Source organism: Aspergillus pseudotamarii (assembly GCF_009193445.1).
Source record: "Aspergillus pseudotamarii strain CBS 117625 unplaced genomic scaffold BDV38scaffold_1, whole genome shotgun sequence".
NCBI classification, from domain to species: domain Eukaryota; kingdom Fungi; phylum Ascomycota; class Eurotiomycetes; order Eurotiales; family Aspergillaceae; genus Aspergillus; species Aspergillus pseudotamarii.
The window spans coordinates 561,852-586,805 of NW_022475015.1; the positions used below are offsets into that span (position 1 = coordinate 561,852).

Genomic DNA, 24,954 nt, shown 5'->3' on the forward strand with positions numbered 1-24,954 from the left:
CTGTGGAATCCCCAATGATTCGCTGCCTCATTTGAACCAGTCTCGCTTTCGCCTCATTCCGAAGGTATTTATTATTGGCTCCCTTAACCTCTTGGATTCTTTCTACATCTGATTTGCCTGCCGCTTTTACCTATGTCGCCGCTGGAGTTTCTCTTCTTTCTCCAGTCAAACATGGCTCAGGTTAATGAAATGACCACTAAATCGGTGGGTAATCACGCAGGATCCATATAGGAATCCCCCGGGACGTCGATATTGGCTTACCTCACATTTAACCACCTCGCAGGAGCGCTATATTCAGGCCAGTGCCCACGGGAGACTGGAGGAACAAACGGGAGAAGAAAACGAAAGGACAACGCTTCGATATTATAGGTGAATCAACACGTTTGTGACCTAGGTAGATAGTGTGTATGGTGACCTAGGTACCTAGGATACCTAAAGTAAGCTATTCTATCGACGGTGTGACACTGGATCTTCCGATAATTTGGACTATTCTACATTCAACCGCAGTTGACTCCTCCCAATCTTACTCCTGCTGCTACTACTCCCACTACCGCCATCTCTACATGATTCACTTCAAGCATATCATGTCAAAGGATCTTTGATCAATCTTTGCCTTCCTCTCATTTGGCTAATTGAAGGACATAAAGTCATTTAAAAGCAGATCGTCTGTGGTGATGTTCCGTTTTCCTCTCTTTTTTTGGGTCCATTGGGCTTGTTTGTAGCGCAAATCGAAAAACACAAGAACAAATTTTGCATGTAAAGCCGAAATTTCGTGCAGAGTGTATATGCCTAATAAGCATCCTCATCTGACAAACCGTACTTACTCTGCTCAGCCTGGTAAAGATCGTTTGATCCAAATACGGCCATAGAATTGGGCACCGGATCTTGCGATCGCGATGATCTTGAGCTCCTGTTTGGGAAGTGGCTTGGTTCCCGCAAATGGCGCCCACGCTCGGAGTGTGGTGACAACTGTAGATACGGAATCCTGTCCTGGGATGCATGATTTCCGGTCAAACAGTCAGGCAAATGGGTTCTATAGAAGGACGTATTGGGAGTATGAGAATAGTGGTGATTCTGGGACTTTGCAGGGCTTGGCTGGTCATCCTTCTTGAGGTGTTGCAACGTCAAAGAATCATCCCGAGCCTTCTTGTGGTATAATTCCTCTCCATCAGCCATGTCTTTGGTTAGCAACAGGTACTTCTCGAAGCCGTCGCTAATTTCGACAACTTCCTCGAACTGTCGATCACTGAGCTGGCGGTTTTCGCATCGGGCAAGGGCCGATGCAATGAGAAAAGCGTTTCTGATTTGTCGTCCGTTCCATCTTCCCTCGCCTCTCTTGTTCATATTGTAGTGCTTTTCAGCAAATCTTTCAATACTGTCGCGGTCAACCTTCAGTTTCACATGCTTCGTATTTGCCTGACTTTGTTCAGATTCTGCAGTTTCCAGGCGATTCAAATTCATTCGCCATATCTTTATTGTCTGGTCGCGCCCAAGATGAGGATAGTACAAGCTGAGGTGAATACGGGATTTGAACGCTTCGTCGATAGTCCCCCCACGGTTGGTCGTGAGAAGCAAGACCCCAGAATAGTAGTCCAGCACGCGGAGAAACACTGTTGCACGGATAAGCCATTGCGTTTGCCATGAACTGGTCTTGATGAACTTACCTGACACAAGGGCATTGCGCTTCAAGTCCTGCGGCTGCCTTTCTGTAAGAAAGACATTTGCTTCGTCAAGTAGCAAGATGCAGTCCCATTGCTGGGCAAGTCGAAACATCTGTTTCAACGACCCTTCCACCTCAGCTGGATCCAATCCCAAGTCGCCACATGTTATTGGCAGCAGGGGCTTCCTGAAATAGGTAGCAATGGTTTCTGCAGTAGAAGTCTTTTCAACACCCGGCACTCCATGTAATAGAATAACCAGACCCCTACCCTTGTTGTGCACGATATCTTGGCTGGTTATATGTACCCCAGGGGGTAAATTCCTCTTTCGGATAAAATGTGACTTTACCAACGCAAGAAGCATGCGCTTGTGGTTCTTGTCAATGACGAGGCTCTGGAATGCTTCATTTGATGGCTTGATCCGCTCAAGGTTCAAGACGTCAACCACGAGGAACATCCTGTCCTGTAGGGAATACGCAAACATGCGACTGGGTAGCAGATGGTAATCCTCTTCACGAATTGGCAGTGGCCCGCTTTCACTGTTCATCCAGCTGGCTAGCAGAGGATCCTTGCTATGGCAGTATTCCTTCTTCTCCTTTCTAGCAATCTGCTTCTCCCGCCAGGCGCCCACGGGAATATCTTCACTCTGTAGATCCCCCCTTTTATCCAACCAAAGAAAACTAACTCCTTGCTCTTCCTCATCGATCTCCCCACGATCCCCCAAATAGGACGTTGCTGGCAGGCCCGAACTGGGTTTCAAGTTTGTATGTATTCGAAAAGTCTCTGCAGAATCGATGACTACATCGCTCGTGACAGAACGAATTGATGGGCTCTTATTTCCGGGCTCCAGTGCCCATCCATTATGCGCTGCAAGCCGGACGTTGAGAAACTCCTGAAATCTTTGCCCTGTGGCGGTTGCATCGGCCATGATCGTCTTGTGATCGGCATGAAATCGAACTGGGAACACTTTGAGTGAGTCCACGCTGACAGAGTTATTATATGTCTCTATTCGGAACCATTCCTTCACACAGACAAATCGCTCACCATCGTGGTCAATGCAGTACGCCTTGACCCAAAAGTCGCCGCCCTTCTCGTAGCGGGTATAAATGCGCCACAGTCTCTGATCGGGTCGGTTACTCCGATGGAGTCTCTGATAGTCCGACTCGGATGGTCGAGACGTGGCTCCTTGAAAGTAGATCGTTTCACCTGGTTTGAAGAGATACCATAGGTCACGGAAATAAACTTTGAAATTAGACGCGGCATTTCTCTGGTCGAAACTGTTGAAAAATGGAATGATTTCTCTCTCCATGAAGTCCACGTAGCACTTCAAGGCTGGTAATACCTCTTTCTCGCTTTTTTGAACATCCGATGCTTTTAATTACTCCAACCTACGTGTCACTTCTCCATGATAGTATACTGGCGTGACAAAGGGCCGTTCGAATTCCAGCAATTGACCTTCGGGATTAGACTGGCCACAAAGCAAGATGAGAAGCAGTCGCGACAGCGGCACCGAATTAACGCGGAATATCTCATAGCCCACGGCCACATCACCCACGACTTTTAAGCTATCAGCCTTTTCAAGCATCTCCCATGCTGTCTCTGGGGCATTTTGGTCGGCAACCGAAGATCTGAACGCCTCAAGCTCTGCTTTGTCCGACTCCGACGGTAAAACACCCACCATAATAGCGTGGAGGCTTTCAGACGGCAAACGATAGCCGAAGTAGCCCAACATACTGACACGATGCACCGTTGGGACTATCGGAGGTATTGGTGGCCGGTCAGTCTTTTTTGTCTCGTCATCATCACCTGCGTTTTTTCCATGACGGTCAACATTTCCTTCCACTTCTGGGCGTCCTTGACTCTCCCCCATTTGAGCCAGCCTGGCTTCCAGATCATTCAGACGCTGTTCGAGCCCTTTGATTAGAGCCGATTGGTCTGGTGGAATGTCTTGGACAGTATCTGTATTAGACATAGCTTCGGCTATGCTTCTCAAATAACAGTGGGTTTTGGTTAAGGCGCGGTGTGGTCTCCAGAAGAGAAAGCTGGGGTGAAACTCTTTACGACTAGAAAGGCACAGCCTATCTATGTATACAGGACAGCCCACAGGCCTATCTAACCGATCTATTATTAGGAAGGATGAACACATAAAGTCGAGTAGACAAGCTGATTGGTAATATGCAGGTAGAGTGACAACAAGCTAGATTGTGGGTATATTAAATACCAGTCACATTTCCTAACAGCCCCAGTTTTGTGAGGGGTTACCGATCGACATTTTAGTTATTTGTATTTTTTTCATATAGCCTTGGGACTTATTAGATAAGAGAATTTCCATGGATTCTTTCTATAATAATAAAAAAAAAAAGAAGACAGAGCCAGAGTCCCGGTGACAATCAATCATGGAATCAAAAGATATCCCTACCGCTGTGACCTTCGTGAAAGACTCTCACCATTCAGCGTTACATGGCGAGAAATACTGGAGCCGCCATACGCGCAGATTTGAGCCTCGTTCAATCGGCCCTCAAAGTGATGCATTACGGGAGGCTATAGAAAAGTACAAGGAGAACGCCGACGGCAAATATAAGTTCAACCTCACAGATGCCGGATGGATCGATGTTGAACGTGAACTTAGAGAAGCAGAACACAACTACGATCGCAAGGCCGAAGGCTATAGTCGAAAAGGGCGACATTTTGCACGAAACTTAGGAGAATATTCCGCTGCATTCTCGATGTGGGCGACTCTAATACCGACTGATCACGGACTGAGCTTGTTAACTGCTGGGTTAACGATCATATTCAAAGTATGCCCCATGATGCGTAAGTATGGGGCATTCCTGACTGTATGCAGATTGCGCAGAACAACGCTGAGAATCGACAAAAGATCCTGGCTGCGTTTGAAGATATTCTAGAGATCATATGGAGTACACAGGCTCAACAGCAATTGTTCGAATCCAGCCAATTGCTAAAGGACAAGGCAATAAACTTGTATAAGATCCTCATCCAATCATTAGCCGATCTGATCTCTCTGCTAAACGGCCCAGAGTCGAAGAGGATGCGTCGGATCGCTCATCAGGCCAGGAATCTTTTGGACCCGACCAAATTCTGGGCAATGTTGGAAATGGTGTTAGGTTCTTCTAGAACTGCTTGGAGCTCGTGAGAAATGGGATGTTAAAGGATATATATTCGAACACTAGTGGTATCTATGAAATGTCGCAACGTCACTAGGCTAGCAATGAACGCATCCAAAAAGAAGTTGTGGATCTTGGGAGCCAAATTAGGGAACTACAAAGGGCTATAGAAGCAAGCCAGAAACTAAACAGCGAGCAGTATGATCAATACAGGTTCCAAATGAAAAACTCTCTAGCTGAGATACTCAACAATGTTGTCAAGCTTCTTGAGGACCAGGTGCATCATGGTATGTGTCTTCGTTGTTTTTTGACACAGTATACTGACCCCGTTGATGCCACAGTCAACACACTGCCGGCCCAGCAACATGATACGACGTTATTTATGACAGAGGATGAGCTCTTCCACAGTCTCTTCATCCATTATGAGCAACCGACCAGGGATGTTGGCAAGATCCTTAAGCTACTTAACGAGTTCGAGGCTTCTTCTCAAGCACAAGCCCAGGAGCTTTTATCGTGCAATGAATTCACCTGGTGGATGGAATCCGCTCATCCGAAAAGCCTTTTCGTGCTTGGAAACTTTTGGTTACCCGGCTCCAGCATGATCTCACCCTTATCTATTCTCTGCGCCACTCTCGCCTTGAGCCTACACATGAACGCTCGATCTATCGTGTTACACTTCTTCTGTGGTCTGCATCAGCATGGAAACGATCCAGTCGGTGGACCAACTGGGCTTATTCAAAGTCTGATCGCCCAACTAATACTGTCTGGTTCACAGTTTGACATGAGCTTCATTAACACACACTCCTTTAAAGATGACATTCGTAGCCATTCGCTCAAGGAACTGTGTTCGACATTTCGTGAGCTTATCGAGCAGCTTCCTCCAACAGTGACGGTGATCTGCATGCTTGACAGCATCACCAGTTTTGAATCCAAAACGTGGGAGGCTCAGTGGGTGGACGTCATCAACATTCTGGACAATATTGTCCGCAATGAGCGTCTCCGTCCTATCTTTAAAATCATAATAACAACCTCCTTTATGAGGTCTGGATTTACTGGGGATAGGATGAAAATCGATCATCTTGTCCGACTTCAACCCAATGTCGTCGGAGGAGAAAGAATGTCCATTGGGGTCACACCTAGACCCTGGCGATCGATGGAAGGTTATAGGCAGCGGATGGCGCGAGCGGACGAGTCTGACGATGACTCGGATTATTAGATGTATGGAGCTAGTTTTCCTTATGGTCATTTTGTTCTGCCCCAAACCTATTACTTCCTATGGTTACTACGAATGCATCATCTACCTGTCCTTTATACTATTCATCGTCCTTTAGTAAGGGTATGGTTGGTTTAGCACACAAGAGTGCCCCACTGGATCGGACCGCTCACGGGCCGCTCCGACTATGGCGATTAGTACAGAACGAGATACTATTCCTAATCATGTGAATTGCTGTCGGCCAAACCACCAAAGGGAACAGAATCCTGGACTCTTAATGGGAGAGTCATGTGAAGCGCCTACCGGGTCTTTGTGTGGTTATCACAAATGGGCTGTATCCTACTAGGGCCCTAATATTTGCCTCAATTCGGTATTAGCTCACCTATCTTGCCCTACGAGAACGTTTTCGAGACATGCTGAGGATATATGGAATAAAAGGCCGGATGGCAACTGTTATTGATGGTATATTCTTTCCCTATAAACTATACTCTATTTATACTGATTATGGTACAGCAAAGGCATCTCATGCTACACACAGCCAGGCATTAGATCATTCAAATCAAGATACTTATCTCAAGTATCAGTCGAAGTTCAAATATGCTGACATCCAAGCTCACTTCTGGAACCTGGAGGCTGACTATGAATTCCTCGATATTGAAGAAAGCCTAGCCCACCACCGTGATCCTGATGCCCTATAAAGCACGATGCAGCTGCAGCTGCCGAGTTTTAGGATGATGAAGCGATCTGAAACTTATGTGGAGATAGAGATCCTGACAAATAAAATCAATGGCAACCTAGATGTCATGAAGTGGTTGTTCATACCTTCAAAGTCAGGAGAACGCCGGCCTCAGTAGCGGTTGCGAGCTTATTCACGTGATATATTTTATCTCAAGCGGCGAAGTGGTTATGGGCTTTCAGGAGACATGGCGCACCTTAGGAAATGTTCTAGTAGACTAGTGGTAGTTGCCCTTTCGGCTTAGCCGCCGGGCATTAATAAATTGTGTGTGTGGTGATATTTTGCGCTACTTTCGCTGGGAGGGAAAACTTTCCATTTCTTCCAATGTCTTCTTGCCTATCTCATGTTGGCGTCTCGCCCGTTGTCCTTAAGCAGTCTCCAATGATTTTGTGATTGAGTGTTATTTTTGACAATGAACTAGGCCTTTTTAAAATGAAGCTCTGGAGTGTCGCGTGAGCACATCGAGCTCAAAACCTGTGGAATGGGCTCAAAGAAGCTGTCATTCTGGAGGGCGGAGGGTGATCTGCTTATTTAGACATGGACCTACATTCTCTGTAGAGCGTCACAGCTACCATAATATCCAGCACTGATCTGTGGCTGCCCTGTGGTCGGCCACAGTTTTCCGTGGACTGCAGCCTGCCCTGTTCTACATCTGCCACATCGGACGGACCCCCATCTTTTTGAGCCTTCCTCGACCCGGAGGGAGAAACCAGCAATGCAATGTCTGCATGCAGAAGCATCGTTGACCTTACTCATCAAATGACGGCCGAACGTATCATTCACACAGATACCAACAAAACGCTCGCGCTCCCCTTCAGAATCGGCAAGACGGGAGACAACAGACTTAAGTACAGATACCGCGAGATGCCCAGAGCTTTAGAGAATATCTAGCATAGAGCCTTTGACAATAAAGCAAGCATTATTCTCAGCTATCACTTTGGCGAGCATGTCAGAAAGCTCCGTATTATACGGAGATAGGGACCGCAGAATTTTCGCTACCAGCAGAGAAAACGAGTCTTTGCTCTATTTGTTCTCCAACCACCAGGCCAAGCAGTTTGTCGAAATCTTCTTCAAGTGATCGATGCCAAACATATCTGCGGTCACGTACACACGAAGATGTTTGGGCATCTCATCATGAATGCTAGACTCTGGAGTCATGCCTTCTCCGTGATGGGTTTGGGTCTAAGTAGTCGAGTTGCCGCCAACCATCTCATGAGAAACATTGTTGTCATAGTCCCCAAGATATAAGAAGAAAAACATATTCCTGATTGTGCTGACGTCGTGGCCAGCGATATCAATAAATTTCTGGTAGCTTTCCTGTCTGAAATCAGCGATAGCTGTGAAACGGCAGATATCGTCTACCTGAAATTTCCCGTTGAAGGGGGCATCAAAGTATCGAGACTGAGGACAGACAATCGCCTTGTCTACCTTCAAGTTTTCAGATATTAAGAATCCAGCGAGGAGCCACCTCGATGTCGGCTCTTATAATCATCGATCACCCTCATAGCATCCTCATTCAACTTCGATGGTGCAAAGATAGACGGCCGATTCATCTTTGCCAAGTCGAAATCAGTTTGCACTCGACCTGTAGAAAGCAAAACCTCAACTGCCTCGACATGTCCCCTCTCAGCCGCGAGCATAAGCGGTGTCATACCATTCCTGTCCTTCCTATCCGGGTCGACCCCCTTCGCAAGCAGCAACCGCATAATATGCGTCCGTCCTAGTTGCGCCGCACTCGCGAGTGCCGTAATGCCGTGTTTATCTGGCAAGCTTGGATCAACCTTCTCGTGGGTAAGAAGCGCCTCCACCACATCCATGTACCCAGCCGCAACGGCCGTTAAGAGAGCCCGGCTCCCAAAATTCGGCTGTTGGTCGGGCTCCACGGTAGGGATACCAAGAAGCAATTTCACGATGCGCACGCGTCCAGTCCTCGCGGCGGCCAGGAGTGGGGTATCTCCGCACTGGGATCGGGCGTCCGCGTCCACGCCTTCCACTGCTAGGAGGCGCTGGACGACCCCGAGATGGCCGCTCAGGGCTGCAGCCAGAAGCGGCGTTTGCCCGAACTTATCCTTTACGTTTGCGTCTACCTTCCCCGTGCGCAGCAGCTCCTCTACTATATCTTCTGCTCCCGCGCCTGCGGCAGCCATAAGGGGTGTTTCCCTGCGCTGGGTCCAGCAATCCGGCTGAATGTCTTTAGCCGATAGTAATAGTTTCACAATGGCAAGGTAATCGCCCGCCTTTGAATGCAAGGCATCCGTAGTTGTTTTTGGCCTGAGCGAATCGAACGCCGTGAACGGAGAAGGCTGGCCGTGCCCTGCCGCCCAGGCGAGCGGAGTTTGGAGATGAGCGTCGGGTGCATTCGGGTCTATCGTCCCCGCGCACAGAAGAATTGCAGAGACCTCGGTGTGACCGTTTCCGGCGGCCCACGAAAGGGGCGTTCTGTGCTGCAGATCGTGAGTGTTGGGGCTGGCGCCTTCTTGCAGCAGGCGGTTGCAGGGGTCTGGTTTGCCATGTTGGGCGGCCCATATCAAGGCCGCGCTATCTTGATGGAAGATTTGGTGTTGGTAGAGAATGGAGTTAGCGATGGGGTACAGGATTTTAGATGCTTTGGCGAGAGAATCCACGTCTTGTACCGAGGAGAGGATGGTGGTGATCCAGAAGAGTAATTCGGTTGGGAGGGTTAGTAAAGACATGTTTATGCAGAGTTGGGATAGGATAAGACTAAGGAATATGTGAGGTACTTCGACGCAGGAAAAACCTGCCGAGGGTGCCTGAAAGATGCCTGAAAGGTTAGACACTCAACCCCTAAGACAGTATAGCTTCACGTGTAGGTATACTTCCGGGTGAGATTCGGTTGTAATAGCTAAACGTATATCAGAAAGAATATTTGCCATCTAACCTCAATTCCCACCCTTATGATTTCAATCACCCTATCCTGCCTGGATAGAAGAGCGCATGTCAAGCATGGATGCTTTGTCCAACAAGATTTCTCTGTTCATTGATGAATACCCACTTTCAAAGCAATATGGCATCTACGGTGCTATAATCGGCAGACCTCCTGACGTCTCCAGGCGGGGCTCGTATGAAAGTCTTCAGACGCTGCCAAGGCGGTGGCAGAACTCAGCTGTTTAGCCGAACATCGTCCATCTTCAGCCTCGCTTCAGCGTGATATGAAAGTGGATTTGTGCACTCTTCTACGATCTCCGATGGACTTGCGGCCTCCGCTCTAGCACCTTTGCACAATATGGGGCTCTTATTTAGCTTTCATAGCCATGACACTCTGTACCTGCTCCTCCAGAGCGCTCTCGCGCTGCTGGTAACCGCAAGTGCCTACGCGCTCTATCGAGGCTACCAGGTGCGGAGGATGTTCCAGTCTCTCAAGAAACAGGGCATTGTAAGTATATTGTACCCAGAGGAAATGTAGCGGGGCCGCACAAAAGACACAATAATGGGGAGTGTTTACTAAACATCGCCAGCCACTCATGCGTCACTCCATGATCCTCGGCCATCTCGAAGTCATCGGAAAGCTTATGTCTCGTCTCCCATCTGATGCCCACGGCGACTACATGATGGTCATGATCCAGGAGAACTGGCAGAAGCTCTTTCCGGATTGCTCCAAATGTCCGCCAGTGTTGTATATCGATCTTTGGCCGTTCGCTGCGCCAATGCTGATCTCTATCAACCCCGACACGTCGTGCCAGTGCACGCAGGACTATTCATTGCCGAAAGCATATCAGCAGAAGCGTACTTTGTACCCGTTAACTCGCAACCGTGATGTCTCTTCGATGGAGGGGGCTGAATGGAAGGTCTGGCGCAAAAGACTCAACCCTGGCTTCTCCATCCAGAATATTACCAGCCGAATCTCGGACATCCTGGACGAAGTAGAGGTATTCGGTAATGTTCTCGAAGCCCGAGCGGGTAAGGATGGTGCATGGGGAGAAGTCTTCCCACTAGAGGAGGCTACGACCAATCTGGCTATGGATGTTATCTTGCGTTTCTTCTTGTGAGGAGCCTTCTGCTTCGATGGAAAATCATTAACTTACATGGTACCAGGAATAAGCGCTTCCACCAACAGACGGGCCCAAGATCGCCCATCACCATCGCCCTCCTTGACACCATATCGAGGATGTTTTTCTACGTCAATATATTCAATTTCCTATCATACATCAATCCTTGGCGACATTTCAAACTGTGGCTCAACTACCGGACGCTGCTCAACTGCCTCAGTCCGTTCCTCAAAGAGCGGATCTTCGAAATCCAGAAAAACAGCCAGGTGACCAACAAGACCCTGGTAGATCTGCTCGTCAAAAGCATGGAGGAAGAGAAAGGCCCAGATGGCGCAGGAACCGACCTGTCCACGAACACGGAATTTCTCGAGACCGCCATCGGCCAGATCACCACCTTCCTCTTCGCAGGTCACGACACAACCGCGTCGACCATATGCTGGCTGTTCCGTCTCCTCGAGCAGCACCCGGACGTCCTCGCAAAGCTCCGCGCGGAGCACGACGTCGTCTTAGGCCCCGATCCAACCCAAGCTGTCGCCGCCCTGCGAGCGAACCCCCAGCTTCTCAACACCCTCACCTACACGAACGCGGTGTTGAAAGAGTCGGCACGGGTGCACACCAACGTTGGAACCATGCGCCGCGGCGAGCCGGGCTTCTTCCTCGTCGGACCGCCTGGCTCTGGTCCCGAGTGCGAGGGCAAGCACATGCCGACGGATGGATTCGTTGTCTGGGACGGGAATTTTGCGATCCACCGCAGCCCAGACGTGTGGCCGCGTCCGAACGAGTTCATCCCGGAGCGGTTTCTCGTGACAGACGAGAACGACCCGCTGCATCCGCCGAAAAACGCGTGGCGGTTTTTCGAGCTCGGGCCGAGAGGCTGTATCGGTCAGCACTTGGCCACGGTGGAGATCAAGCTTGTTCTGGCTTTGGTAGCGAGACGGTTTGATGTTGAGTGTGCGTGGGACGAGTGGGATTCTCAACTGTAAGTTGGGTGCATTTACTGGATTCGCAAAGAGTGGTCGCTAACGGTGCTTCAGGAACTTCAAGGGACCGCGGAACATGGTCTGGGAGGATCGGTGCTATCAGGTTGGAGGTGACTCGCCGCCTCATGTGAAGGATGGCATGCCTGTACATGTGAGAGTTCGGAGTTGAACAGGAAGGGCTAAGTAATGTATATTATGACGTAGACATCAGTGATCTTATATACTGGAGAGTCTCCTTCTCGCAGTGCATCACATCTAGGGGGCTCGGGCAACTTGCAAATTACCTCTCCCTCTGGAGATATTATATTCCCAACTGTCGGAGTAATTCTACCGCATTGGGAACATGCAGGCTATATGTATCCCGGGTACAACCAAAGGTTGAGTCTATCAAGTACAGGCGATCAAAACACCTGTATGAGGTAGTCCAGCAGGATACGCGCCAGCCACATGCCCCCCGCCGGAAGGAGACCATCCTAATCAATTGTACCAGAGCATTCGAACAACTCCATTGTCCTATGAAGCGGAAATGAACAGAGCCATCCGGCCGGGGAATACGAATTACACGTTGAATAACCTTAGCCGGGGGCAGCACGCGAGGCTGCTTGGCAAGGGGGCAGATATCATGGAGAGTGACAGTCCCACAAGATCATTAATTCCATGGCATGTAATATCAGTTCCACCGTTCTAATAGGATCCAGTGGTATAAACCAGGTACTTCACACCGAGCTTAATCCACCAAAATGCTCTATCTTTTCGCCAACGTCAACTTCAAGCCCGGTCAATATAACAACGTCAGTCTCCTCCGAATCTATTGCAGTATTCCAGACCTAACTGACATCCAACCTCAGTGGCAAGCAGCATACGACAAGCGCGAAGTAAGGCAGCATATCACTGTCAGAAAGCACATGAACTGACCTGGACACACCAGAGTCTATACACCACGCAATTCGACTTCCCCGTCATGATACAGTTCCTCACTGACGCCTGCCGGCCATGTCCACCGACTTCGACCTGCAGCACTACAAAGCCATCGGAGGCAGCCTGGACATCCCCAGCGACAGCTGACAGCGCGGCATCATGCACGACACACTGATCGTGTGCAAGTCGCCAAGCTTTGGGCTACAGGCAAGGAGAAGGATATCGCGTGGATTGATCAGAGGGGATTTATTCCCAATTGGAAGGGGTAGCTTCATCGCTTGTCTTGGGATATTTCATGGAGACAGTTGCGAGGGGGGTGGCTTGTAGTTGTTACCAGACATTTGGTTTATGGTTTGATGTGAAGTGTAAACAAGAATTGCGACGCAAGTTTATATTTCGGTCTATGAAAGAGAACACTAGTAAATGATGCTACTGCTTCTCGCGCTGCCCTGCCTCTTCATCAAGACGCGTCAGCTTCCATTGATTAGATCGTCCATGCATCTTCCTGGCCACATCATCGGTTAGGTACGAGCCGTGGTCGATCGTCAAGACGCTCGCTCCTAGTGGGACACACGCAAAGGCAGTCACGGCGTACCAGACATACCGGAACGCGTTGGCTGCTGTGGACGCCCGGGCAACCCCCGACTGCAGTCACGATGCTATCATTGATTCCCGGTACATCTTCGAACGTCCCAGCTGAAAGGTTGCTCAGCAGAGACGCGACGCTCCCCTGAGGGAGCCCCGCCTCAACGCCCCCCGATCAGCTGTTCAAGCAGAGTGGAAGGCCCAATGACGCATGCAAGCCATCCGTTGTGAATCTCCATCCCTGGGAAGAGGTATATCATCTGTTGGGGCCAGAGGACGTTCATCGAGTAGTATACGCAACTGCCCACTGTCGTGGTGGTCATCATGGCCAGATACGCCGGGGCTTTGGAAGACGTGAGTTGGCAGCAATGAATCGCCGTTTTGAATATAGGCATTGCAGAGTACAAAGCCAACCAAAGTGCAGAAGCCGACGACGATCGTCGCAATCTGTTGTAGATGTATTAGCAAACCCGTGTTTGATCCTGGATGTAGAGCGAGGCAACCTACCACATGGGCCGATTTCCATGGATACACCACACCACCCCAACTGAGACCCATAATAAAAAGTATACGACCGCCCGTGAAGAGGACGAAACCAACAAAGTCCTGTCTTTTGTATTGGGTCATCTTGGACCGGTTCACGTGGAGCATGTGGAAGTTGGGGGGGATGGTAGAAGAAGTATAAGCAAATGACAGTAAGAGCGGAGATGATGATACTCACATAGAAAGCCCAACTCCACGTTGTCTTTTTGTTTGTCACCAGAGCTTGGACTCCATTTGCAGAATGAATCTTCATTCCGCATCGCTTACAACTAAGGTTTTGGCTTACATGCACGATGGCGTAGACTACATATATTTCCTAGATTGATTGGGGTAATCGGTTTGCACGACTCATTGATATGACTTTTCACGATACTAGCCATAGGATAACGCTAGCTATCGAGCGAGGTATAAAAATGCCATATACCCCCGCTGTAAGAATCGCAGAACTCTCCATCACAAAATGGCTTCATTCGATGACAAATTGCCAAGTGCAGGCCACTTGTATCCTTATCCGTGCCTCTCTATAGTCAGTTCCTAGTGCTAACAGGGCTAGACCTTATTCACAATGTGTTTTATGGGAGCCTTGGCGGGACAGGCGACATCGCCATTATAGGACGGGAGGGTGGTCTTCGGGCATGCAACAGTGAAGGCTTCGAGATAAGGGCTCAATAATACCCAAGCCTACTAGTTGATCACCGGGTCTACTTACTATTCTCATAGTTGTCTGAAGAGGAGCAGAACGCACTCCTCAAGTATTGCAGAGAGGAATATGTGTCAGAAGATTTGACTTTTCATGGAGAGGAGTTCAGCCGTGCCCCACATGATGAACTTGTTCATATCACTTTTTTCGGGGTGTGTGTTTAAGTGACCTTCGGCCCGAAAGCAGAACTAACCCTAGTGTGCAAATTAGGGGACTCATAAGCTCGCTCTTGTTAATACAAAGACTCTGGTCCTAGTAAAGTTATCTTGATAATGGGGAAAGTGTGGAGCCCGTGGGGCGTCTGGGGAATGCGATTTTAACGATGAAACATTAAGCTGACAACGAGATGCCAACAACGATAACCTGGAGTATACAGAACGGCATCCCTGTGTTTAATGATTGTCTACTCTTAGGTACATAACCTTGCTAGATGTGAATGATCCCAGAGCTCTGCAGACCAATTAGTGTCCTTGGGTAGACACTATACTCAAGGTATAAGTGAGATAGTAAAGTCGATACTAACGACCGTTGCGATGTCATACATATTAATGCTAATATCCACTTGTGCTGTTGCAGGAGTTATAGATATTACTTATCAGGGATATGGCATTCATCATAATATATCCTTATCGGTACAGTATTTCATTGTTCGATGACATTATATGTGGCACTTGTACGCTTATGTATACATCCTATCGAGCAGGAAGCACTACTACATCCAAAAGACAATTCACTTCCGGCACAAAATCTCACCATGCAGCAACCCAAACCAGCCTTGCTCCGCATCCACAAACTCCTTCCATCCGTCCGAGATGCTCTCTAACTCCTCCTTGGTTGCAAATCCATCTTCGATAGCCGTCTTCGCAAACCCAGAAGATCTCGCTCTTGCGCCCATCGATCCACCCCAGTATTGTCTCTCCTCGGGGGTACTAAAGCACCATGAGCCAGTGCTCTTCTGGATATTAGACTGCTCAAACCCGGCCTCCTCGGCCCAAACATGAATAACCCGTCCCGGGTGTGGGTTACCCCCTTTAGCTTTTGCCATTCGTGTGGTGATGTCAAGCCATGCCTCAATGCCCTTGTTTTCGGGGTACCAGGTCATAACCGAAGATTCCCGTGCTGCGACGATTCCACCGGGTTTCACGACGCGCCGCATTTCCTTTAGGGCTTTGACTGGGTCTGCAATATGCTGTAGCACCTGATGGACGTGGACGATATCGAAGGTGTCATCGGGGAAATCGAGGGAGTGGATATCCCCAACACGGAAATCAATGTTTGTCACCCCTTTTGAGGATGCTAACTCGCGGGCTTGATCCAGTGGGTCAGGCACATATTCAATTCCAGTAACATGGCCTTGAGGTGCACGGCTTGCGAAGTCAACGCTAATTGAGCCAGGACCGCAGCCAATATCAAGAATCTTGGAGGTTGAGGTTATATGTGGGAGAAGGTAGGCAGTGGAATTGGACGCAGTGCGCCAATTATGAGTCTGGAGAACAGAGGTTGAGTGATCGGTTGTATAGACTCCCATGGTGATGGTAGTAGTTGTTGCTGTGTTATCGTTCGATTGTTGAATGGTAAAAGGTAGAACTTTAGAGAGTTTATATAGTGGGCAAGCGCGGGAAGGGCCAGGTGGAGAACTGGGAACTCCGTGACGGAATTCCGAGAATGGCGTGCGGCCTCGGGATTGCCTCATCAAATAATCAACAACCATGGATATGGACACAGACTCCGAATATCGTCATCCCGAACTCGTCCGCCGACTGCACCCATCGCTCTATTCTTTCCCTGCGCTCGGTTGAACCCGTTTCCGCTGACCTCCATAATTCCGAGATCTCCAGAATCCCATCCTCCCACTGTAAGAGATATCTATCGTATTCTTTGCTCCACGTTTCTCGGTCTTTGGCTTCCCATAACGCCTTATTGCCCGGTGCATACACTCCTCTCATCTCATCTGCCACAAAATTTGGAAGTAGCCTGTCTGCATTGTACACACTGCTAAACAGGTACATAGTGAAGATCGCGCGTCGCTTTGCGGCTACCACAATCCAGGACTCCCATGTCGGTCGGGCGTGGGCTAGCTCTGCGGCGCAGAAGAGGCCATTCCGGGCGGTCCGGAAAGCCATCTCCATGAGTGTGATCATCATCTTATCATTGACAAGGGACGAACCACCTCGAGGGGAGAAGTACAACATGATTGTGTATAGTAGGTAGGCTTGGAAGGCCGAGAGGAGCTCGTAGTCTTGCTCAGGATGCTGGTGCTATTAGCTTCCTAAAATGTCACGACGAATTTTTCAGCATGGAGATGTACCTCGGCAGCCAGCCTTTCCATTTCCTTTTCTAGCGTACTCATTACCATCATCTCACTTCCTGGTACCGCCTGTTCCCACATCCGTACGAGACTGTAACAGTTTGCAAGTGATCGAGGCAATTCCTTTCCTTCAATCTGGGAGCGATGGATGATGGGAGGGACATCCTTGTCCTTCAGCATGCACCGCGGATAAGTGCTCAATATCCGCGAAATGTACTGCAACGTGAAAGGGTGGTAAACCTTAGGCACCTCATCTTGCCCCAGGGGTGGCAGAATATAAGGTCTCAACCAGCGATCCCGGATATCCTCTGCATTAGCACTGGGTACTAAATCAACTGTTCGAAAATCAAGTCCATCTCCATCCCTCCAGCCGCTAGCGACGGCGACTTGTCTCCTTACATGAATGTGACTAGACGGACTCCAGGCCGTACTCGAGGGAGTACTTGCCAAAGGCAGAGGAATGGGCATAACAGATATTGAATCAAAACGAGGTGTCGAATCTATTGCCGAGCCAGGATATGCAATTCCAGCGTCTTCTGTAAAACCCCCTTCTCCAGAAGGGGAGTCTCGCCCCAACGCCGAGGCAGAATATTCGCAGACCCGACCCGTCGATCTGCAGCGCGAACAGGCGGGCTTCTCGAGACTACAACGAACTTTTGATTTCGTGCAGTTGTTGCAAGCCTTTTTGCGGGGAGGACGCTGCTTGGGGTGATGGCTTTCTGATGTGGGCATTGTTTGCAATACAGTTGGTAAGCCTTGGGGATGAAGTTGTCCTCGGGCAAGTTCGGAATTCCGATGTCGTTGGTGGCATTGCGAGTCTACGGGTGGGTCTACGGACCTAGTGTGTATTTCTCATATAAGCTGTATTATTTGCCAGCGTATACTGACATAGTTCCATAGGTGTGGAAAAAGGAGGTTATGTTAAGGTAATACTTCAGAGATCCCACATAGAAAGACTCCTGTAGCTGTTGAATAGTGCACCCGAGTCAGCTAATCTGGTAAACATTATAGCTTAGATAGGGCCAATTCAAAACCTAGGAATCAAAACTTCGAAGGAAATACCATAGGATGCGACGATCTGCAAGAGCGAGGCTGTAGACACCCCGCACCCTATTAAAGGTGAGGCCAAGCGAAGTGGCTCAGACAAGGCTGAGGCTTTGTTGTGAGCTGGGTTCTTTTGAACTTGAAGCCTTTGATTCATTCCTTCAGTAAGTTGTTCTGGACTCTAGGCTCTTTATGCAATCTCTCCAACATGACCATCCAAAGTTGCCCCTCTGGGGGAAACTTATGGTAAAGAGCCCTTGATGCGGTCTATGCCGAGACCAAAACAAGCCTAGCCGGTATTATCAGTGACTATAAAGGTGGTATAATAACTAAAACCCTAGAGGAAGCAGAGAAAAAGAAGAAACTTTGCCTCAACAAGCGCTGGAAGGTCGAGTTCGAGGCAAAACCATCATCCTTGGCGACTTGCTTGACAAGGTCATCGCGTGGGCTAGACAGTTTACAGCTATCGTCGATGTCGCTGTCCAGTATGGCCCGACTAGCGCTTCACTCCGATGGGCAGGTATAAAATTCCTGTTACATGCGGCCGTAAGTGACCGCGAATTTTTCGATTCTACACTGTACGGTTTGTAATCATTATCCCTCATGATCGCTCGTTATGCAGCATTTGTGGTTCTCTATCTGTAGAAAGGCTCAATCGTTGAGGCGAAGTTGGAACGAGAGCTCGTCAGTCTGTATACCCGTATGTTGACTTTCCTAGCCAATGAAATCCGGTATTTCAGCCAGTCTGCGCCAGTTCGCATGGTGAAAATCATTTTCCAATCATCTCAGAATGAGGAAGTGATCAAATAACCAAGTCAGATTAAGAAGCCCTCAAGCACAGCAGCAGGTAGCACTTCGAGTCGGCGAAATTCGCAGCATTGTCGAAACGCTCCAGAGCCCAGTGCGCCGGTTAGTTGACGAATCGATGATATATGCAAAGACAATAGAAGAAGGCAAACTCATCAGAATCTTGCAGTGGCTATTTTCGGTGCTATATCCCCAGCACCAAAAGCGACATTCTGAGGATAGACTACCGAACTCTTCTGAGTGGATCTTTCGTCATCCGGAGTATATCATGGACAAGGAAAAGCTCAAGATCCATGAGTCTGTTTCTCTTGAGTATGCGCGCAGAGAGGCGGAAGGCAAGCTAGATGGCTTTAACATACCCAGGTTCCAGTGCAGCGAATGTGTTGATTTAATTCTCGGATTTCTGGGAGCAAATCCCGCAGTCGTCATAGTAGATGGAGTAGATGAGATTGAACATCGACGACACGAATTTCGTGATGCCATCACGCAGGTTCGGGATGAGTCGGCTAGTGTTGTCAAGATGTTCTTCTCTACTCGAGACAACAGCAATATCTTTTGTAGCTTTATCAGATTGCCTTGAATATCCGCGTACAGGGAATTGACACTTGACAAGATATGGAGCTCTACATCAGGCGCTGTGTCTCTACTGCTGTTGCTACCCGGTGGTTGCTCAATGGGTGTGTAGCGGATGATCTGCAGCAGCAATTGGTAGAATTTCTCCTTGGAAAAGCTGGCGAAATGGGGGTTTAATGTCCGAAAATTCTTTTAAGCAACATTAACTAATTGAAGTAGGTTCCTATGGGTGAACTTACAGGTAGAGCGGATTTGCAAGCTGAGATCAGCAGGAAGCGTTTTGGACGCAATCCAAGATCGATTGCACGCCTCAGCTACTATCGACTATCTGTACACATATATCCTTGAGGATATAAAACATGCAGATCCCGTTGCCTACGAAACTGCACATAAGGCTTTCTCTTGGATACTTTGTATGCAGGAGCTGTTATCGAGTGATGTGATTGTTGAGTCAGTGTCCACCTGGGTACCTGACTTCTCCGAGCTGCTAGCTATTTGCTCAAATCTGATAGTGCTGGACAGCCAACCGGATACTCTGCGCTTTGCGCATGTCTCCTTCAAAAAATTTCTGGAGACAAAATCTGAATCTCAAAGCCACGCTTCCCACAGTATTGCAGCATCTAGTTGCCTGGAAACCTGTATCAAGTGTTTGCCGATTGAAATCGAAGGAGACCTCCAGCCAGCGAAAAGCTACAGTCTTTATGCGGTCATGTATTGGACGACGCGTCACTTTGTTTCCTCGAACCTACTCCGCAATGACAAGAGTATAGAGATGCTAGAAGATTCGTTTTCGGTGATGGTGGTCTTACGTTCGAGCTATAGCTTAATAGTACCCATGAAATCTCTAAAATTCTTCCGAACAGCCATCCCCTAAAGACGGCCCTCAATGCCGTGATGAGCAATACGCAAACCCCGCTACCTACTGCCTGTACCTATGGCTAAAGGAAGTTCTCCATGAAATACCACAGAGTCCAGAATTTGACATAGATGTCCAGAATTTGATATGTCATACTGGATTGTACCTTGCTGCGGCACGTGGCCATCACGAACTTATGAGACTCGTCTTGGACAGTGAGGAGATCCCACGATTTCGGATGGAAAATAGGCAGATCCACCGTCAGCAGCTTCTGCCAATGGTCAAATTTCAGTGGTTAGGTTGCTTTTGAACAGGGACAGCCTGCCCAACCCCTCCACAACTATTGAGCCGGCTTTGCGTATTTCTTTCCTCATGGGCCACGAAGAAAGTGTGAAGCTCCTCATGGACACCTACCTCACTTCATTGGAATATTGAGCGTACTCTAGAAGTCCACATATTACATGTCCAAGAATGGGAACAGTCATATTCTCTTTAGTAGGTCTCAATATAAGCTTTGTTTGAAGGTACCCCCCACTCCATCACCTAATCTCCTCCAGGTCCTTCTTATTAATGTACATACTGAGAAGAAGGGAAACCCCTTCTTTCTTCTTATACTCAAGGTAAGTTTCTCCCTGCGGATTCCCCGCCAGGACCAGCTTTTGGAACTCGCAGAAAGGCTTACCATACCATAGAGGGTAATTCAGTGGATCAGTTCCGGAGAACTCGAGACCGAGAGACGCAGTCCCCCCATAAACCGTATGATACTTAGCGAAGCAAAATCCATTGCAGATAGCACTCGGAATGTGCAGAACATCATCCAACACAAGGGTTCGAATTGGGGATCCTTTCTTCTTGCTTGCCCGAACCTTCAATATCACAGTTCCCATGCCAGCAACAAATGTTTCCCCTCCGATGAATCCCTGAGAAATCACTCGTCCTACTCGACGATATGTCACAAAGGAGGAACGATTTTTGGCATAATGGCAATGACCCGAGACGATTATCCAATCCCAACAGCGACGGTGGGGCGGGTTTTCACGTTTTTTTCTTTTCCGATCTTCTTTTACGTCCCTCCAGAACTCTCCAATTTCACCCATGCTGATTCGAGGACAGACAGAAATCCTGTCTTGGTAGGGTTCTTTTTCCCGGCGTGACTGACGGTGGATCGGGTGGGGCCTGTTGGACTGATAATGATGTCAGACTCACCAGATGCCAACCGCTCGCGAGATAGAAGATGAAACGCGAGATGAAAACAGTGAGCTTTCAGCTTCCGAGACGAGTGTGTTTACGGTTATATTTTACACGGCCGCTACTGACAGAATGATCAGCATGCGTATCGCGATCTCCTTGTACTGTAGTAGAACGATCAGATGAGCAAATGACGCTCTAACATCGCGCTAACACCAATTGTCGATAGCGTTAGGCGGCAAATGCTGGCAATTTCTCTTTCAGGAAAAGCGCAACCTCTCAATATGCACGACGGCCTGAGGCACACCCGCGTCGTTGGTTTGCGTTTGGCTGCTTTGGAAAGAATGATGAGAACGACCTTCCCAAGAACCTTGTCGAGACGAACGTCGACACGGATAAATCAATCGCCAAAATGTCTTGTACTGCGCCCCATTCCCAAACACCACCTCCTTACGTCGCAGAGCACTACTAGAGAGCTCAACCAAGGGCGTAGTCCACAGAATCGCACGAGGAACATCCAGTATGCCTTCGACCCAGTCAACACTGCGAGAGCGAAACGACCATCCAATCCATTCTCCTTCCTACGCCCTGAGAACATTGCGCTCCCCGTATTCCAAAATGCGAACTGCCTCGTTCCATCCAACCTCGGCGTCCCATGGCCCACCTCCTTCCCCTCCTCCTTTCAGTCGAAGTACTCCACGGAAGTGGAGGAAACGACAAGGGCATATACTCGAGCACTTCAAGGCCAACGATCGGAAGGTTATCAAGAGAAATATCCCGAGGCGATTATCGACGAGGCGGTCTCACTGCTAGTAAATGTGGCGCCAATGGGCAACTTGACGAGGATGAAGGCCCTCACAAAACTCTACGTGTTCTTCTTTATGAGTGATGGTGATTGAACGTGTGGATACTGTCTGGTTGCTCTAACTAAACTTTCGATAGATCTGGTTGATTCCGGGAATGTATGCTCCGTCAATACCGATACGCGTTGTTGAGGCGGAACGCTGGTCTAATGATCCTACAGCGCGTGACGATAATCCCCAACCATATTGAGGGGAATGAGAAGCAGGGATCGCAACATACCGTCTACAACATGCTAGCAAAAGAGATCCTCTCAGAAGATTTTGTCCAGGGGAATCGATTGCTGGAAAGTGTCATATCCTGGATATCAACAACACAACGTACGCCCCCTGAGACATTTCCGACGTTGGAGGATTATATGGCATATCGAGCAGGTGATGTGGGGGTTGAGTACGTCCCACCACTGATTTATGACGAGTAACACTGACTCTCCCAGTGCTGTTTTCCGCAGTATGGAATTCGCTTGCGACATTACCTTATCTGACACTGATGTCGAAGCCGTCGCGCATCTCAGATCACTTTGTGAAAAGCACTTCTTACTAACCAATGACCTATACTCCTATGCTAAAGAAGCAATCGCTGAAAAGGAGCATAGTGTCTCTGTTCTCAACGCCGTTCGAGTCGTTCAGGGTCTGATGAATACCTCCGAAGATTCGGCAAAAGCGATGGTTCGCCAAGTTATCTGGGATGTAGAGCGCCAGATGAACGAAGAATATGAACACCTGCTTCAGGATGCGCCAAAGTCGCAGCTAACATACGCTCAGGGGCTAATAGTCTCCGTCGCAGGGAACATGTTCTTCTCAGCCACCTGTGCTCGCTACGCGCGAGTTGTTGAGGGGTCAAGATTGCCTGGATAGATTCGTGGTAGACGTCATTGCATATAAATAAACCCTCCTTTGACAATTCATACAATAGAGTTATCTATCATCTCATGACATCCAGCCAATTCAAGTAGTGTATAAATTATCACAAACCCAAGCACCTCAAACGACCATTCTATGCAAACAGGTATACCCGAGAAAAGCACAAAGACAAAGGGACAGAAGGGAGAGTCTAAAATCTATGAATCTGCCCCTTCTCAAACCCTAGTCGATCCAAAATCCCCCTCTTCCCAACCAACGACTCTTCCATAGCGGGCGGCCCACAAACGAACACCTTCGCACCCTCCCCCTTCCCATCAACAACGCCCCTCAAGAGCTCCTCGGTAACATACCCCTTCGTCAATCCCTCCTTCTCCCCCTCCAACCGACTCACCGTATAAACATACTCGAACCGCCCAGGAAACCGCTTCTTATACTCTTCCAGCTCCTCCCTGAGCAGCAAATCCTGCTCACTATTCACCCCAAAGACGAGCTTAATCGTCGTCTTATCATTCGGATTATCCAAAATCCCCCGAATAAGTTGGTAGATGGGAGTTATACCGGCTCCACCAGCTATAGCGTAGATCTGGGGGTATTGGTTCGGAACCCAAGAGAAGCCCTTCAGGGCTGTGAGGAAGGTGAGAGTGTCCCCGGGGGCGAGGGAATGGATGTGGGTGCTTGCTTTGCCGTTGGGGTATTGTTTTACCATTAGTTCTAGGGTTCCTTGTTGGTCTGGTTTTGGTTTTAATTTTAGCTGTTGTATAATCTAGTATGGATGGGGATGCAGGGGGAATCACTCACTCAGATCACTGATTGGTGTGTACGGCCTGATGACAGGTAACCACCGTCCAGCTGGCCGCGAGAATGTCAGCAGTGCCGCTGTTATATATTAGCAATCATCATATAATCTCTCGTCTCAGTTCTTGGAAGATAGGAACATACAAGTCAACGACAGTCCACTCCTAGCATTCTTATCCGGAAACTCAAACACAAGCCGCTTCGTATTATGATTCACGGCCTTAACGCTTTGCACGCGTAAAGTAGTAAACCCGAACTTGGAGAACATAACGGGCGCTTCGTCTGATTCCGCGTAAGCCTGAGGAAGAAAATAAGAGCGAGCGCAATAGGCCCCGATACCGAGGACAGCGAGCGTGGAGAAGAGAGTAGTCTTGGTCGCTAGGGCTGGGGGAAGGCGTCTGATTTGAGCCATTCTCTTGATAAGCACTGGGAGTTAACGTATCAGAGATGGACCGTAGAAACGGTTATATGTAGGCCAAGGTACGTATGTTAGCACAAGCGTCTATTTATATGCGATGTCTCTCCCCAATCCAAATCGGACGCTGCAGGCCCCGAACACCGAATGTTACACGAACTGAATTGTCCATCGGGAACGACTCCGTACGGGACAATTAACAGCTATTCGGGCAATGAGGTTTCTTACGTGCGTGTCTTATGGGCTCAATCCGGCGTTCGGTAGTCGTTAGGGCCGATGGTGTAGATCGGTCGCTGCGGTCTTTCTCGGGTTTTGTCGGGTTTTGGAAATGGTGTAAGTATAGCCTTACCTTGGAAATGCAACTGTGGCACCACGCCTCGTCTACTTCTCTTTCTTAGGCATATTTAGTCACAAGAAGCAGCTTAAGGGAGGCAATGGGCTGATAATATAGAGTTCCTTTTAGTTATTAATCCCTATAAAGTGTGAAACTCTACGATGGTGTCGGTTACATGGATATCGGGATAAGCTCTAGAACCCTAAGCTTATTGCTAACGATGCATCCCTCCTTAGCCTAGGTCTAATCTATGGAGTATGCATCTGTTTTTAGTGGATTAAAGTGTAAAACTAGACAAAACCCAAGTGTGAGTGGTCTGATACGATACTATATATATATATTAAAGATGTGACCGTCTAATCATGGCTAGTAATAGCGGCATATCTACACTTCTTTGTATGAGACTAGTTAGGAGTTCAGTTCCCAAACTATTACAGCCCTAATC

The 24,954-nt window shown here is 48.6% G+C and overlaps 12 protein-coding genes across 12 annotated transcripts; 6 read left to right on the forward strand and 6 right to left on the reverse strand.

The window, feature by feature from the left end:
* Nucleotides 1–789: 789 nt before the first annotated feature.
* On the reverse strand, nucleotides 790–3,630 carry BDV38DRAFT_276780 (uncharacterized protein; the record flags this gene model as incomplete). The annotated part of the gene is made up of 3 exons (XM_032058318.1): nucleotides 790–1,610; nucleotides 1,665–2,990; nucleotides 3,051–3,630. The coding sequence occupies 3 exons, from the start codon at nucleotides 3,628–3,630 to the stop codon at nucleotides 790–792; spliced, it is 2,727 nt and encodes a 908-aa protein (XP_031919761.1).
* A 424-nt stretch (nucleotides 3,631–4,054) lies between these two features.
* Nucleotides 4,055–4,793, forward strand: BDV38DRAFT_276781 (uncharacterized protein; the record flags this gene model as incomplete). The annotated part of the gene is made up of 3 exons (XM_032058319.1): nucleotides 4,055–4,456; nucleotides 4,504–4,640; nucleotides 4,697–4,793. 3 exons carry the CDS (start codon nucleotides 4,055–4,057, stop codon nucleotides 4,791–4,793), a joined length of 636 nt encoding a protein of 211 aa, XP_031919762.1.
* A 210-nt stretch (nucleotides 4,794–5,003) lies between these two features.
* BDV38DRAFT_276782 (uncharacterized protein) lies at nucleotides 5,004–5,999 on the forward strand (the record flags this gene model as incomplete). The annotated part of the gene is made up of 2 exons (XM_032058320.1): nucleotides 5,004–5,070; nucleotides 5,125–5,999. 2 exons carry the CDS (start codon nucleotides 5,004–5,006, stop codon nucleotides 5,997–5,999), a joined length of 942 nt encoding a protein of 313 aa, XP_031919763.1.
* Nucleotides 6,000–8,018: 2,019 nt separating this feature from the next.
* On the reverse strand, nucleotides 8,019–8,376 carry BDV38DRAFT_231940 (uncharacterized protein). The gene is made up of 2 exons (XM_032052985.1): nucleotides 8,095–8,376; nucleotides 8,019–8,049 (listed from the first exon to the last, which is right to left on the reverse strand). The coding sequence occupies exon 1, from the start codon at nucleotides 8,370–8,372 to the stop codon at nucleotides 8,178–8,180; it is 195 nt and encodes a 64-aa protein (XP_031919764.1). The 5' UTR covers nucleotides 8,373–8,376; the 3' UTR covers nucleotides 8,019–8,049; nucleotides 8,095–8,177.
* A 1,406-nt stretch (nucleotides 8,377–9,782) lies between these two features.
* BDV38DRAFT_289589 (cytochrome P450) lies at nucleotides 9,783–12,332 on the forward strand. Its single transcript, XM_032061280.1, has 4 exons — nucleotides 9,783–10,126; nucleotides 10,209–10,735; nucleotides 10,786–11,718; nucleotides 11,774–12,332. The coding sequence occupies exons 1-4, from the start codon at nucleotides 9,977–9,979 to the stop codon at nucleotides 11,886–11,888; spliced, it is 1,725 nt and encodes a 574-aa protein (XP_031919765.1). The 5' UTR covers nucleotides 9,783–9,976; the 3' UTR covers nucleotides 11,889–12,332.
* A 127-nt stretch (nucleotides 12,333–12,459) lies between these two features.
* Nucleotides 12,460–12,812, forward strand: BDV38DRAFT_276786 (uncharacterized protein; the record flags this gene model as incomplete). Its single annotated transcript, XM_032058321.1, has 3 exons — nucleotides 12,460–12,510; nucleotides 12,568–12,594; nucleotides 12,648–12,812. 3 exons carry the CDS (start codon nucleotides 12,460–12,462, stop codon nucleotides 12,810–12,812), a joined length of 243 nt encoding a protein of 80 aa, XP_031919766.1.
* Nucleotides 12,813–15,195: 2,383 nt separating this feature from the next.
* Nucleotides 15,196–15,993, reverse strand: BDV38DRAFT_276788 (class I SAM-dependent methyltransferase; the record flags this gene model as incomplete). The annotated part of the gene is made up of 1 exon (XM_032058322.1): nucleotides 15,196–15,993. One exon carries the CDS (start codon nucleotides 15,991–15,993, stop codon nucleotides 15,196–15,198), a length of 798 nt encoding a protein of 265 aa, XP_031919767.1.
* A 172-nt stretch (nucleotides 15,994–16,165) lies between these two features.
* BDV38DRAFT_276789 (Zn(II)2Cys6 transcription factor domain-containing protein) lies at nucleotides 16,166–17,505 on the reverse strand (the record flags this gene model as incomplete). The annotated part of the gene is made up of 2 exons (XM_032058323.1): nucleotides 16,166–16,717; nucleotides 16,774–17,505. The coding sequence occupies 2 exons, from the start codon at nucleotides 17,503–17,505 to the stop codon at nucleotides 16,166–16,168; spliced, it is 1,284 nt and encodes a 427-aa protein (XP_031919768.1).
* A 2,895-nt stretch (nucleotides 17,506–20,400) lies between these two features.
* BDV38DRAFT_1987 (uncharacterized protein) lies at nucleotides 20,401–21,334 on the reverse strand. Its single transcript, XM_032052409.1, has one exon. It carries the CDS (start codon nucleotides 21,148–21,150, stop codon nucleotides 20,593–20,595), a length of 558 nt encoding a protein of 185 aa, XP_031919769.1. The 5' UTR covers nucleotides 21,151–21,334; the 3' UTR covers nucleotides 20,401–20,592.
* A 1-nt stretch (nucleotide 21,335) lies between these two features.
* On the forward strand, nucleotides 21,336–22,326 carry BDV38DRAFT_1986 (uncharacterized protein). The gene has a single exon (XM_032052407.1). It carries the CDS (start codon nucleotides 21,484–21,486, stop codon nucleotides 22,138–22,140), a length of 657 nt encoding a protein of 218 aa, XP_031919770.1. The 5' UTR covers nucleotides 21,336–21,483; the 3' UTR covers nucleotides 22,141–22,326.
* BDV38DRAFT_2022 (terpene synthase family protein) lies at nucleotides 21,998–23,057 on the forward strand. The gene is made up of 3 exons (XM_032052469.1): nucleotides 21,998–22,132; nucleotides 22,184–22,492; nucleotides 22,539–23,057. The coding sequence occupies exons 2-3, from the start codon at nucleotides 22,206–22,208 to the stop codon at nucleotides 22,957–22,959; spliced, it is 708 nt and encodes a 235-aa protein (XP_031919771.1). The 5' UTR covers nucleotides 21,998–22,132; nucleotides 22,184–22,205; the 3' UTR covers nucleotides 22,960–23,057.
* Nucleotides 23,058–24,271, reverse strand: BDV38DRAFT_1984 (cytochrome b5 reductase family protein). Its single transcript, XM_032052404.1, has 3 exons — nucleotides 23,905–24,271; nucleotides 23,764–23,841; nucleotides 23,058–23,694 (listed from the first exon to the last, which is right to left on the reverse strand). Exons 1-3 carry the CDS (start codon nucleotides 24,170–24,172, stop codon nucleotides 23,156–23,158), a joined length of 885 nt encoding a protein of 294 aa, XP_031919772.1. The 5' UTR covers nucleotides 24,173–24,271; the 3' UTR covers nucleotides 23,058–23,155.
* Nucleotides 24,272–24,954: the final 683 nt, after the last annotated feature.

What these genes read in the sequence shown, in the direction of transcription:
- BDV38DRAFT_231940 (XM_032052985.1), bottom strand. Translation starts at nt 8,372, where the DNA reads ATGCTCGCGGCTGAGAGGGGACATGTCGAGGCAGTTGAGGTTTTGCTT.
- BDV38DRAFT_289589 (XM_032061280.1), top strand. Translation starts at nt 9,977, where the DNA reads ATGGGGCTCTTATTTAGCTTTCATAGCCATGACACTCTGTACCTGCTC. An exon ending in CTCTCAAGAAACAGGGCATT is followed by an intron (nt 10,127 to 10,208) that starts GTAAGTATATTG and finishes AAACATCGCCAG; the next exon opens with CCACTCATGCGTCACTCCAT. An exon ending in GACGAGTGGGATTCTCAACT is followed by an intron (nt 11,719 to 11,773) that starts GTAAGTTGGGTG and finishes ACGGTGCTTCAG; the next exon opens with GAACTTCAAGGGACCGCGGA.
- BDV38DRAFT_1987 (XM_032052409.1), bottom strand. Translation starts at nt 21,150, where the DNA reads ATGGGTGAAATTGGAGAGTTCTGGAGGGACGTAAAAGAAGATCGGAAA.
- BDV38DRAFT_1986 (XM_032052407.1), top strand. Translation starts at nt 21,484, where the DNA reads ATGCTGGCAATTTCTCTTTCAGGAAAAGCGCAACCTCTCAATATGCAC.
- BDV38DRAFT_2022 (XM_032052469.1), top strand. Translation starts at nt 22,206, where the DNA reads ATGCTCCGTCAATACCGATACGCGTTGTTGAGGCGGAACGCTGGTCTA. An exon ending in GCAGGTGATGTGGGGGTTGA is followed by an intron (nt 22,493 to 22,538) that starts GTACGTCCCACC and finishes TGACTCTCCCAG; the next exon opens with TGCTGTTTTCCGCAGTATGG.
- BDV38DRAFT_1984 (XM_032052404.1), bottom strand. Translation starts at nt 24,172, where the DNA reads ATGGCTCAAATCAGACGCCTTCCCCCAGCCCTAGCGACCAAGACTACT. An exon ending in GAGTGGACTGTCGTTGACTT is followed by an intron (nt 23,842 to 23,904) that starts GTATGTTCCTAT and finishes AATATATAACAG; the next exon opens with CGGCACTGCTGACATTCTCG. An exon ending in CACACCAATCAGTGATCTGA is followed by an intron (nt 23,695 to 23,763) that starts GTGAGTGATTCC and finishes AACCAAAACCAG; the next exon opens with ACCAACAAGGAACCCTAGAA.